Source organism: Oncorhynchus nerka, linkage group LG27, assembly GCF_034236695.1.
Source record: "Oncorhynchus nerka isolate Pitt River linkage group LG27, Oner_Uvic_2.0, whole genome shotgun sequence".
Classification (NCBI taxonomy): Eukaryota; Metazoa; Chordata; class Actinopteri; order Salmoniformes; family Salmonidae; genus Oncorhynchus; species Oncorhynchus nerka.
This window is the reverse complement of record NC_088422.1, coordinates 8,868,321-8,881,926: the sequence shown is the minus strand read 5'-3', so window position 1 is coordinate 8,881,926 and position 13,606 is coordinate 8,868,321. Positions and strand designations below refer to the sequence as shown.

The 13,606-nt window shown below is 44.4% G+C and overlaps 1 protein-coding gene and 1 long non-coding RNA gene across 2 annotated transcripts; both read right to left on the bottom strand.

Annotated features, from left to right (window-relative positions):
• Positions 1-1,462: 1,462 nt before the first annotated feature.
• LOC135565265 (golgin subfamily A member 6-like protein 22) lies at positions 1,463-4,113 on the bottom strand. Its single transcript, XM_065011368.1, has one exon. The coding sequence runs from the start codon at positions 4,107-4,109 to the stop codon at positions 2,445-2,447; it is 1,665 nt and encodes a 554-aa protein (XP_064867440.1). The 5' UTR covers positions 4,110-4,113; the 3' UTR covers positions 1,463-2,444.
• A 2,370-nt stretch (positions 4,114-6,483) lies between these two features.
• LOC135565267 (uncharacterized) lies at positions 6,484-7,886 on the bottom strand. Its single transcript, XR_010461453.1, has 3 exons — positions 7,782-7,886; positions 7,145-7,410; positions 6,484-6,849 (listed from the first exon to the last, which is right to left on the bottom strand). It is a non-coding gene; the product is annotated as an uncharacterized LOC135565267 (long non-coding RNA).
• Positions 7,887-13,606: the final 5,720 nt, after the last annotated feature.

The following is a 13,606-nucleotide window of genomic DNA, read 5'->3' as shown; positions in this document are numbered from 1 at the left end:
AAGTGTCAGTAGAAACCACATTTGTTTTCCCCACCAAGATGTACATGCTGCAATCACCACTGGGTGGGTGAATTATAACACACCAACCCTGTTACCTATAGATAGACAGTCTAGAAATGTTTAAACTATTTACATGTGTTTGGTAAGCTTGCATTCCATTCCCCCTGTCACATGGGGATCTATGGTTGATTCTAGATGAAATAGTCAACTCTGTTACAGTCAACCCTGTCACTTTATTTGGCCCTTAATAGGCACTTGCTATAGTATGTATTTGTTACTGTTGAGATGGGAAAACATGTGTTTTATTAAGTTGAACATGTGCTCTTTATGACAGAATATTAGAATTAGGTGAAATATAAAGTTACACTCCCCAAAAGGTACTCAATTGGTGGAATGACCCGAGTACTGAACTGGAGGTGGGAGAGCTAACGATGCGTCTACTGTTGCTATTTTTTTTTAAGTATTTTTATGTAAAGTAACTCTCCTCAGACTCTTAGAGAAGCTATTTCAATCTGATATTTCTCCTATGGTCTAAAATAGATGTGTATAGAGGACTCCTCTCTAATATAACATGTCACACATTGTATCAAACTGATGGAATGTTAGGTGTCTCATTGAAAGTCTAACATCTACCATGACTACTGCATGTTTCAATTCTAATAAATAACAAAACAATCCACACCGTAACAACAATATTGCTTTACTAAATGATTTTATTAAAGAGTAAAACATTGCTAACAAAGATGACATCATCAAACATCACTGGCCTGACTTGAGCAGCTCTGCCCGGGGATGGAGCCAGCAACTTAGCTGCTACCGGTCCGGTCCAGGCTACCTGCAGACCTCCTCCCAGACCTCCTTTTCAGCACCTCCCCTTAACAGGAGAGGTGGTGGAAATGATCAGAGTTGCATTCAACTTGAATAAAGATGAGAAACTCTGGTCTGTGGAGCCACTGGTCTGAGGGGAGGACTTCTGTTGAAACCATTTCCATTTTTGGGATATTTTCTAGGACTGTAGAGGTGGTAAGCAGAGATGAATTTAACTAGGATACAGATGAGAGTCTCTGTTCTTGGGAGGAGGGTCACTGACCTTCGATGGTTTGTTGCCTGATAAAGAGGATACTTGCTGGCTTGAGGAGACTATAATGTTTTGAGGAGGAAATGTGGCTCGATGACTTAAAGAGGAGGAGGAATTATTGGGCGACACTTTTAATTACCAACGTAACCTCAGTGGAACTGTGGCTTCATTGAGTTCCAGCTCTAGGCAGACAGCACGTCAGGAATGCTGTAAGACATCACAGAGACAGGTAAGTATCTATATATTTACATGTGTGTTGCATGTACACTAAACCCTCACATTTGGATAATGTCACTTTTTAAAGTGATGACATGTATATTAACAGTGTAAAACATGAATAGATGTTTAAACATTCTTTACCCAATCCTAATTTTCTTCCAGATGCTTGGCTTTTTCTTTGTCTTTGTGTTGGAGATTGGCTCTGATGTTTCAGCCTCTTCTGGAGCTTCTAGCTGCTGGCTGTCTGGCCCCCTGATGGTTCTCTGGCCCCTCCTGCTGGTTCTCTGAACTCCCCTCCTGGTTGTCTGCCCATGCCTGTTGCCTCCTTGGCCTTTCCTGGTGGCCATCAGCAGATCCAGTGGGCTCTTGGCTTACTTGTTGGCCTGTGGCCCACCAGGGCAACTCCTGACCGTGGTTGTAATCGTGGCTGTGTTGGGTGGTTAGACACCGGGTGTTGATTTGAGCATCAGCCTCCAGATTCATCTGATCCAGGTAGTTTTCCTTCATCCTCTCCCTCTCCTCCTTCAGTTGTTGATGCGTGTGTTTTTTAAGCAGGGACCGCTCTCTCCACTGCTTATTGAAATCCTCCATCTTCTTCCTTCTCTCCTCAGCCTTCAGCAGCTCCTTCCTCTTCTCCCTCTCTCTCTCTGCCCGGGTCATGGTGGATGTTAGCCTTGTGTGTCCAGGGATGGCTGGGAGGGGAGAAGAAGTAGAGTTTACATTCAACTTAGTGGATCTGGTATCAACTTAAATGTAATGGACACAGGGAATGAAGAATAGAAAACACAATTGGATCTCAATGATTCTTTACTCTTTTCAGTTGAGCAAGGCATGGAATGTGTCAATAAAGTGCAATAATTCCCATCCCGAATTGTCCTGGCCCTAAGTTGAACATGAGTCCAGAATGGCACCTATTCTTTGTATAGTGCCAGGGCATATGTGATCGCTTAGGGCCCCATGGCCACTAGTAGCCCCCGGATCCCCCCAAAACACGTTTTTGTGTGTGTTTTTTAGGAACTCTTTCTGGTTCTTTACTTAGTCTTGAGAGTTAGACTAGTAGATGACACAAGGTACCATTTAAAAACGTGGTTGTTATCAGCAGTATTTTTCTTGTTATGTCAGTCAGTCACTCAATGAGCCATGTCAGCTAACATATTCTTTGGACAGTAGTTTTATATTGAAACAATGATGCAACATGATGACTGGTGTGGAACTTATGTGTGTAGAGGAGACTAAAGAGGATGATGTCATAAGTAGAGGGAAAACAGGTCTTACCTATGTGGACGATCTTATGGCCCTCCTCAGCCTCTCTCTGATACGTTCTCTCTATCTTTCTGAGGTTCCTCTTCTCCCATGTTTTATTCACCCAGCCCACAGCTCTCCTTCTGATACTTTTATCAGGTGGGAGAATGTCCTCCTTGTCATCTTCCTTCTCCTCCTCCTCTAACTCACCCCTCTTGTACTCAAGGATCTCCCTTCTTTCCTCTTCCACCATCTCCTTTCTTTTTTTTGCCTCTATTATATTTTCTCTCTCTCTGATTAAAGATAAATGGCATTTAATGGCTTTCTTTCTCTGCTCCTCTCTCTCCTCCTCTCTCTGCCTCTCCTCCTCTCTTAGTCTCAACATTTCTTTCTGTCTAGCAATTTCAATCTCTTGTTTTCTATCCTGCTCCTCTTGTTGTCTTGCCCTCTCCTGTTTTCTTTCCATCTCCAGCCGTCTTTCCTCCTTCTCCCTCCTGATTTGTTGTCCTCTTTCTATGTGTTCTCTTTCCCCCTTCAACACTTCTAACCTCCTCTCTTTACGCCTATTGAAGACTTCCCGTGCTTTTGCTTTAACATTAACTACTACATGTTTCTTCATGCTTACTTCCTTTCCTCTCTCTTCTCTTTCCCTGTACTCTTCCTCTGCTTCCTTAATCACTTCCTGCTTTTCTTCCATCTCTCTCTCCTGTTCTATCTCCAGTTCATTCTGTCCCTCAATTTCCCCAAAAATATTTTTCTGCCCCTCCTTTCTTCTTCCTGCTTCCTCCCTTTCTCTCATAATCATCTTTTCTTTCTCCATCTCTTTCTGTTGCTGATCTTTTAATTCCATCTCTCTCTGATTCTCATTGTCTTTCTCCCTTTCTTTCTCCTTCTCCTTTTGTTTCTGTCTCTCCTCTTGTTGTTGTCGTCTGTGTATCTCTTCTATCTCTTCTATCTCTCTCTGTCTCTTGTTTTCCCCCTCTCTTCCCTCCTTCTCCATGTCAATTTGCTTCTGTTTCCATATATTTTCTTCTTCTTGATCTCTCTCAAACATTATCTTTCTCTCCTCTTGTTGTTGTCGTCTTTCTTTCTCTCCCATCTCTCTCTGTCTCTCTTTCTCTTCGATCGCTCTCTGTCTCTCTTCTTCTCGTTCTTCCTCTTCCATCTCTATTTGCTTCTGTTTAAATAGTTGTTCTTCATTCTCTCTTTCAATCTCTTTCTGTCTCTCTTCTTCTCCTCCGATATGTTTTTGTCTCTTTTCCATTATCTTTCTTTTGATCTCTCTCTGTCTCTCTTTCTCCTTCTCTTGTACTTCCTCTTTCATCTCGTTTTGCTTCTGTTTACATATTTCTTCATCATTCTCTCTTTCAATCTCTTTCTGTCTCACTTCTCTTTCCATGTTTTTCTGTCTCTTCTCCATTCTCTTTCCTTTGATCTCTCTCTGTCTCTCTTTCTCCCTCTCTCGTTCTTCCTCTTCCATCTCTTTTTGCTTCTGTTCAAATAGTTCTTCATTCTCTCTTTCAATCTCTTTCTGTCTCCCTTTCTCCCTCTCTCGTTCTTCCTCTTCCATCTCTATTTGCTTCTGTTTACATCTTTCTTCTTCGTGCTCTCTTTCAATCTCTCTCTGTCTCTCTTCTTCTCTTTCGATATGTTTTTGTCTCTTTTCCATTCTCTTCCTTTTGATCTCTCTCTGTCTCTCTTTCTCCCTTTCTCGTTCTAGCTCTTCCATCTCTATTTGCTTCTGTTTACATCTTTCTTCTTCAATCTCTCTTTCAATCTCTCTCTGTCTCTCTTCTTCTCTTTCCATAATTTTCTGTCTCTTCTCCATTCTCTTCCTTTTGATCTCTCTCTGTCTCTCTTTCTCCCTTTCTCGTTCTACCTCTTCCATCTCTATTTGCTTCTGTTTACATCTTTGTTCTTCAATCTCTCTTTCAATCTCTCTCTGTCTCTCTTCTTCTCTTTCCATAATTTTCTGTCTCTTCTCCATTCTCTTCCTTTTGATCTCTCTCTGTCTCTCTTTCTCCCTCTCTCTTTCTTCCTCTTCCATCTCTATGTGCTTCTGTTTGCGTCTCTCCTCTTCTTCTTCTCTCTCCATCTCCTTCTTCTTCTCATCTTCTTGTCTCTGTTTTGGTATTTTCTCCATTCTCTTTCTTTCTACCTCTTTCTGTTTGTTGTGCTCACCCTCCATCTTCTCCTCCATGTCCATTTGGTTCTGTTTCCATTTATATTTGTCTGTTTCCATATTTTCTAATTCTATCTGCTGTTCCTTGATTTTCTTGAAGACTTCCTCCAATTCAGACGTCTTTTTGTCATTGATGAGGGCAATCTCCATCTCTCTCTCCACTCTATTTTTCATCTCCTCTTCACTTCGTCTCCAATCATTTTCTCTCTCTCTGTCTCTATCAAATGTTCTCTCTGGTTCAGTCTCGTCTTTCAATCTAATCTCTTCTTTCATTCTCACAACCTCTCTGTCTAACACTAGTACATTTTGGTTAACCTGTTTCACTCTCTCATTCTGTCTTCTAAACGCTTCTTTCGCTCTTTCAAATTTGATTTTGTATTGAATCTCTTTTGTTGTCATATCTTCTTTCAGTCTCTCAACCTCTCTCTCTAACTCTTTTACCTTTTCGTTAACCAGTTTGACTTTCTCATTCTCTGCAATACGCATGTCTCTTTCTCTTTCCAATATGATTTCCTTCTCAATCTCTTTCAATCTCTCAATCTCTCGTTCTAACGCTTTTATCGTTTCTTCTGCCTGTTCCACTTTCTTCTTCATTTCTTGTCTTTCCAATTCTGCTTTTCTCTCACTTTCCATCTCCCTTTCTCTCTCTCTTTCAATCTCTCTTCCTGTTTCAATAGGTTTGTGGTTCCAGGCCAGTCTTGGTCGCTGATCCTCCATGACTTTCTGCCATAGCCTCAATCTCTCAATCTCTTGCTTCATTTTAAAAAGTAAAATTAGTGATAATCTATTACCAAGACATACTTTCAAAGGATTTGCAGAGAATGATACACAGAAATACAACCTAGAGCTAGGTAATTGAATCAAACACTGGACAACATCAATAGCAGGGTCATGTTGATCAATTCATCTGGACAATTCATTGTCAATTAATGTATTGACATGGTTTGAAAAAATTATGAGACATTTTATGGAATCAATTATGTCCAAAATGTGTACAAATACAAACACACAACCTTCTTGCCCATTCAGTTAGGGGTTTGAGAAATTCCTGTTACAATTTGTGTGATGTTACAACAATGTGGCCTCTGATGTTTATGCTTGTAGAAATGACTCCTACAAATGATGCTTCACTAATGCAACTATTTACAACCTGCACAGATACAGTTATCAACAACAACAACAGTAATGACGTTAATAAGGAAGTGGATATTCAACCGGCAGAAGAAAGGCATAGGGGTTGAGATAAATGAAGGTTAGGTTCAGGACCTAGGGTTGGGTTAAGGTAAAGGTTAGGTATAGTTTCAGTGAGGTTAAGGTAAGGGTTAAGGAAAGGAATAAAAGTTAACATTGGGTTAGCATACCGCTGTCAGCCACTATTCATTTTCAGCTGGGTAAATATACACTGCCTTTTAATAATAACAATGACATGTCTTACGTGGGCCAGTTGTAGGTCCACCATCAGTAGATCCAGCAGTTGTTTGAGTCTGTGGATCTCCTGCAGTTTTCTCTGGTACTCCATTGCTTCTGTGGCTCTCTCTGCTTCTCTCTGTCTCTCTGCCTCCCTCTGTCTCTCTGCCTCCCTCTGTCTCTCTGCTTCCCTCTCTCTCTCTGCCTCCCTCTGTCTCTCTGCTTCTCTCTGTCTCTCTATTTCTCTCTGTCTCTCTGCTTCTCTCTGTCTCTCTGCCTCTCTCTGGCTCTCTGCCTCTCTCTGGCTCTCTGCCTCTCTCTGGCTCTCTGCCTCCCTCTGGCTCTCTGCCTCTGGCTCTCTGCCTCCCTCTGGCTCTCTGCCTCCCTCTGGCTCTCTGCCTCCCTCAGTCTCAGGATCTCAGCCTTCCACTCTTTCATTATACCCCTTTCTACTCTTCTTCTCCTCCTTTCATCTTTTAAAAGGGCTCGGAGATGGTCTGTCTCAGACTGTAATTGTTCAATGATCTTGTCCTTCTCCGTTCCACCATTCCTCTTCTTCTTTTCCTCCTCCCAGAGGCACACTTGAAGTCTGTCCATCTCCTTCTTCTGATTTCGGATCGTTCGATCCTTCCCCATCAACTCAAGCATGTGGGCTTCCTTCTCTGTATAGGTCTTCTTCTCTTCTCTCGGGAAGTGAACCTCCATCTCTGCCTGCTTGTAGCTGGGATCAAAGGAATGTCAACACATTATTTAGGAAGTGAACTCAGACAATTTACTACAATATTAAAATAATAATTCAACTTCTGCTCAATTTAACTGTCTTTAATAACACAAATCACACAACTGTGACTTACAATACGTGAATGTGATGAGTTGACTGTCCATGATGGCCAGAGGTGGGTAATGTGTAGCTCTGGTCCAGGGCGTTACGTACAGCTTGCAGACACTGAGCCTTCCTTCAGCAAGCCATACATAATGCCCTGGACCAGAGCTAGGTTATGTGATGAATGACTTACAGACTGTTCCATATGATAGGAGGGGGTAAGAAGACAGTCCCAGTAGGAGACGGAGATCGTCCAGAAGAAGAAGAGCTGTCCATCTCCTCAGAGACTGCAGGAAAGGTCTACAAGTTTTATTTCTGGAAAATAAAGAGATGCTTTCGTTCAGCAACAATGTGTGTTTCTATGTTTCTGTCACTAGATGGTGCCATTGTACACAACATTTACTCACCAGGTCAGTGAATTCAGAAACAGTCTTCAGAGTTGAGTCCTCAAGCTCTAGCCTACAACCCATCATGCATCAGCACAACTAATATAATAATAGCTCATCACAACTTCATAATCACAGTACACCTGGATTGTGTTCACAAAGTGTTTCAGGGTAGGAGTGCTGATCTAGGATCAGGTCTCCTCCTGTCCATCAAAACGTATTCAGTTTCATTTAAAAGACCAAACTGATTATTGATCAGCACTCCTTCTATGAGACTTTGTGAATATGAGCCTATGTGAAAGAACCTTTCTGGCATATGCTGGCTAGACAGCACACAGACAATTCAGATAGTCTGACAGACAGAGGAGTAGATACAGATGGAGTGATTGATAGCAACAGAAATAACGAAGCGGATGGTTAATGTTTTGTAAATATTTGACTCACCTCAAATCACACGTGTCAAACCTCAGTTTTAGTGTGGAACCGAATAATAACTTTGGCATGAACTTTCTCTGGTCTGGAGCTGTATTGTTGCGTCATAATCCGTTCACCGCGCCTGCTTGATTGACAGCTAGGGGTTCTCTGCGCACCAGTGTCCAAAGGTCGATAATGTTTAGCTACTCATAATTGATAAAGACATTTATAACTATTTTTCACTTGACTTTTATTTCGTGTATTTTTGCCTAAGGTTATTTGTAATTCTATGTTGTGTGATTTGTCTTTGTATGGGCCTAAAGTTCAATGAAATACAAACAGCAACCATAGCCTACAAACATTTCCCACACAAATAAAAATGTGGGTGTTTAGTGAGAACACAAAATAATAACATTACAGCCATAACTGTACAAACAAACATACAATCACAACTCTCTCCCCACTATTTATTATTTCTGCAGTGAGGATTCACCCCCTTTAGATAATGATGTTGTAATTTATCTAAGGGCATAAAGTTTAAGATATAGCAAGAGAGAGGACAATATGGTGCAAGGTAGCCAAAGAGGAATCAAAAGTCATAGGCCTAATCATCAATCAAATATGAAATATAAAACCCAAATATAATCTACATATAAATGTAGTAGAGTTGAAATGGTCATTCCATCAAACTTCAAATGATTAGAATAGTAAACAAGGCAGAACAGAACAACCAGGTTGGGGGTCAGTGGCCCAAGCCCGCGAACAGGAATATTCCAAGTTCAGACAGCAGGGGGGGAGTCAGATCGCTATGATCGCCAGGAAATTTACTTTTGGTGTCTATTTTCAATTGTTGCGCTACTGTTTATGTTAGGTACGGAACTACAATAGCTGAATGATGTTAACATGTTGAGGTTTTGTTTCATTAAATGTATTTTATTTCATCTGGGTGCTTGCGTCAACACCCTGGTACAACCCGTAGCTCCCATTCTCCTCAGTCTGAGAAAACACTGAGAGAAAGGTATGTGTTGCAGATTACTCCTTTGTAGAAGTCCATAACGTGAAATAAATAAAACATCCCATTGTTAATGTTGTAGATATTGTTATAAGGGAGTGTGAGACTATTGAAACATGTAACTTTCAGAGTTTTATTGTTATTAATATAGTTTACAGAGTGCTAAAAGTCCTGCTGTTGCTAGCTAGCATGCCTTTCTGTGATGCAGACGGTTAGCTGCCCACTGGTGCTGCATTATGGGAGATGTAGTTTTGTCCTCTACGGTCTGAATTTGATAGAGGCTGAATGGGATAGAGGCGATTTCACGTTGTAACTTGTTTGTGTTGCAGTGTTTTTGTACATGAGTTGTTATTCTTCTGGACGATCTCCGTCTCCTACTGGGACTGTCTTCTTACCCCCTCCTATCATATGGAACAGTCTGTAAGTCATTCATCACATAACCTAGCTCTGGTCCAGGGCATTATGTGCGGCTTGCTGAAGGAAGGCTCAGTGTCTGCAAGCTGTACGTAACGCCCTGGACCAGAGCTACACATTACCCACCTCTGGCCATGATGGACAGTCAACCCATCACATTCACATACTGTAAGTCACAGTTATGTGAGTTGTGTGATTAAAGGATGTTTAATTGAGTAGATGTTGAATTATTATTGTAATATTGAAGTAAATTGTCTGAGTTCACTTCCTAAATAATGTGTTGACATTCCTTTGCTCCCAGCTACAAGCAGGCAGAGATGGAGGTTCACTTCCTGAGAGAAGAGAAGAAGACCTGTACAGAGAAGGAAGCCCACATGCTTGAGTTGAGGGGGAAGGATCAAACGATCCGAAATCAGAAGAAGGAGATGGACAGACTTCAAGTGTGCCTCTGGGAGGAGGAAAAGAAGAAGAGGAATGGTGGAACGGAGAAGGACAAGATCATTGAACAATTACAGTCTGAGACAGACCATCTCCGAGCCCTTTTAAAAGATGAAAGGAGGAGAAGAAGAGTAGAAAGGGGTATAATGAAAGAGTGGAAGGCTGAGATCCTGAGACTGAGGGAGGCAGAGTGCCAGAGGGAGGCAGAGAGCCAGAGGGAGGCAGAGAGCCAGAGAGAGGCAGAGAGCCAGAGAGAGGCAGAGAGAGGGAGAGAAGCAGAGAGAAGCAGAGAGACAGAGGGAGGCAGAGAGAGAGAGGGAAGCAGAGAGACAGAGTGAGGCAGAGAGACAGAGAGAAGCAGAGAGACAGAGAGAAGCAGAGAGAGCCACAGAAGCAATGGAGTACTAGAGAAAACTGCAGGAGATCCACAGACTCAAACAACTGCTGGATCTACTGATGGTGGACCTACAACTGGCCCACGTAAGACATGTCATTGTTATTATTAAAAGGCAGTGTATATTTACTGTCATGTTATGTCTTGTCCCTGTGCTTTCTCTTCTCTTCGTTTCCCCCTGCTGGTCGTATTAGGTTACTATCTCTCTCTCTCTCTCTCTATCGTTCCGTTCCTGCTCCCAGCTGTTCCCCATTCTCCTAACGACCTCATTTACTCTCTCACACCTGTCTCCTCTTTTGCCCTCTGATTAAGTCTATATTTCTCTCTCTGTTTCTGCTTCTGTCCTTGTCGGATTCTTGTTTGCTTTGCCCTTGTCCCGTCCTGTCGTAATCTGCCTCTTCATCAGATGCTGCGTGTGAGCAGGTGTCTCTGTCCTCTACGGCCCGCGCCTACCCGGAGGGACCAGCAGTCTGTTGCCGCTAGCCCTGCTATTCTCCTCTACTACTAGAAGGGGGACTCTCCTGTAAAGATAGAGGATTTATGTTTTCCCTGTTTGGACATCTCCTGTAAAGATTGAGGATTTATGTTTTCCCTGTTTGGACATTAAAAGACTCTGTTTCTGTTGAATCGCTTTTGGGTCCTCACTCACCTGCATAACAGAAGAATCCGACCAAGAATGGACCCAGCGACTTCGGATCCTCTCTACTCAGCCGTCGAGATCCAGGGAGCGATGCTAGGCAGACACGAGCAGGAATTGTCTGCTGCTCGACATGCCGCTGAGACCCTGGCCGCCCAAGTCTCCGACCTCTCGAAACATATTCACAATCTCCGCCTCGATCCACTGGCTACTTCCAGGGCTTCCGAGTCTCCGGAGCCCAGAATTAATAACCCACCGTGTTACTCTGGGGAGCCCACTGAATGCCGCTCGTTCCTCACCCAGTGTGATATTGTGTTCTCTCTCCAGCCCAGCACGTACTCCAGGGGTACAGCTCGTATCGCCTACGTCATATCTCTCCTTACTGGACGGGCTCGTGAGTGGGGCACGGCAATCTGGGAGGCAAGGGCTGAGTGTACTAACCAGTATCAGAACTTTAAGGAGGAGATGATACGGGTTTTTGATCGTTCAGTTTTTGGGAAAGAAGCTTCCAGGGCTCTGTCTTCCCTATGTCAAGGTAATCAATCCATAACGGACTACTCTATAGAGTTTCGCACTCTTGCTGCCTCCAGTGACTGGAACGAGCCGGCGTTGCTCGCTCGTTTTCTGGAGGGTCTCCACGCGGAGGTAAAGGATGAGATTCTCTCCCGGGAGGTTCCTTCCAGCGTGGATTCTTTGATTGAACTCGCTATTCGTATAGAACGACGGGTAGATCTTCGTCACCGAGCTCGTGGAAGAGAGCTCGCGTTATCCGTTTCCCCCCTCTCCGCATCACTACCATCTTCCTCCACTGGCTCAGGTTCTGAGCCCATGCAGCTGGGGGGTATTCGCATCTCGACTAAGGAGAGGGAACGGAGAATCACCAACCGCCTCTGTCTCTATTGCGGTTCCGCTGGTCATTTTGTCATTTCATGTCCAGTAAAAGCCAGAGCTCATCAGTAAGCGGAGGGCTACTGGTGAGCGCTACTACTCATGTCTCTCCTTCAAGATCCTGTACTACCTTGTCGGTCCATCTACGCTGGACCGGTTCGGCAGCTTCCTGCAGTGCCTTGATAGACTCTGGGGCGGAGGGCTGTTTTATGGACGAAGCCTGGGCTCGGGAACATGACATTCCTCTCAGACAGTTAGGGAGCCCACGGCCATGTTCGCCTTGGATGGTAGTCCTCTCCCCAGGATTCAGCGTGAAACGCTACCTTTAACCCTCACTGTCTCTGGTAATCATAGCGAAACCATTTCTTTTTTGATTTTTCGTTCACCTTTTACACCTGTTGTTTTGGGCCATCCCTGGCTAGTGTGTCATAATCCTTCTATTAATTGGTCTAGTAATTCTATCCTCTCCTGGAACGTCTCTTGTCATGTGAAATGTTTAATGTCTGCTATCCCTCCTGTTTCTTCTGCCCCCTCTTCACAGGAGGAGCCTGGTGATTTGACAGGGGTGCCGGAGGAATATCATGATCTGCGCACGGTCTTCAGTCGGTCCAGGGCCACCTCCCTTCCTCCTCACCGGTCGTATGATTGTAGTATAGATCTCCTTCCGGGTACCACTCCCCCCGGGGTAGACTATACTCTCTGTCGGCTCCCGAACGTAAGGCTCTCGAAGATTATTTGTCTGTAGCTCTCGACGCCGGTACCGTAGTCCCTTCCTCCTCTCCCGCCGGAGCGGGGTTTTTTTTTGTTAAGAAAAAGGACGGGACCCTGCGCCCCTGCGTGGATTATCGAGGGCTGAATGACATAACGGTTAAGAATCGTTATCCGCTTCCCCTTATGTCTTCAGCCTTCGAGATCCTGCAGGGAGCCAGGTTTTTCACTAAGTTGGACCTTCGTAACGCTTACCATCTCGCGCATCAGGGAGGGGGACGAGTGGAAAACGGCGTTTAACACTCCGTTAGGGCACTTTGAATACCGGGTTCTGCCGTTCGGTCTCGCTAACGCTCCAGCTGTCTTTCAGGCATTAGTGAATGATGTACTGAGAGACATGCTGAACATCTTTGTTTTCGTTTACATTGACGATATCCTGATTTTTTCACCGTCACTCCAGATTCATGTTCAGCACGTTCGACGTGTTCTCCAGCGCCTTTTAGAGAATTGTCTTTATGTGAAGGCTGAGAAGTGCGCTTTTCATGTCTCCTCCGTCACATTTCTCGGTTTTGTTATTTCCGCTGAAGGCATTCAGATGGATTCCGCTAAGGTCCAAGCTGTCAGTGATTGGCCCGTCCCTAAGTCACGTGTCGAGCTGCAGCGCTTTCTCGGTTTCGCAAATTTCTATCGTCGTTTCATTCGTAATTTCGGTCAGGTGGCAGCTCCTCTCACAGCCCTTACTTCTGTCAAGACGTGCTTTAAGTGGTCCGTTTCCGCCCAGGGAGCTTTTGATCTCCTCAAGAAGCGTTTTACATCCGCTCCTATCCTTGTTACACCTGACGTCTCTAGACAGTTCATTGTCGAGGTTGACGCGTCAGAGGTGGGCGTGGGAGCCATTCTGTCCCAGCGCTCCCATTCTGACGATAAGGTCCATCCTTGCGCGTATTTTTCTCATCGCCTGTCGCCGTCGGAACGTAACTATGATGTGGGAAACCGCGAACTGCTCGCCATCCGCTTAGCCCTAGGCGAATGGCGACAGTGGTTGGAGGGGGCGACCGTTCCTTTTGTCGTTTGGACAGACCATAAGAACCTTGAGTACATCCGTTCTGCCAAACGACTTAATGCGCGTCAGGCTCGTTGGGCGCTGTTTTTCGCTCGTTTCGAGTTCGTTATTTCTTATCGTCCGGGCTCAAAGAACACCAAGCCTGATGCTTTGTCCCGTCTCTTCAGTTCTTCAGTAGCCTCCACCGACCCCGAGGGATTCTCCCTGAGGGGCGTGTTGTCGGGTTGACTGTCTGGGGAATTGAGAGGCAGGTAAAGCAAGCACTCACTCACACTCCGTCGCCGCGCGCTTGTCCTAGGAA

What these genes read in the sequence shown, in the direction of transcription:
- LOC135565265 (XM_065011368.1), bottom strand. Translation starts at nt 4,109, where the DNA reads ATGGAAGAGGAAGAACGAGAGAGGGAGAAAGGGAGACAGAAAGAGATT.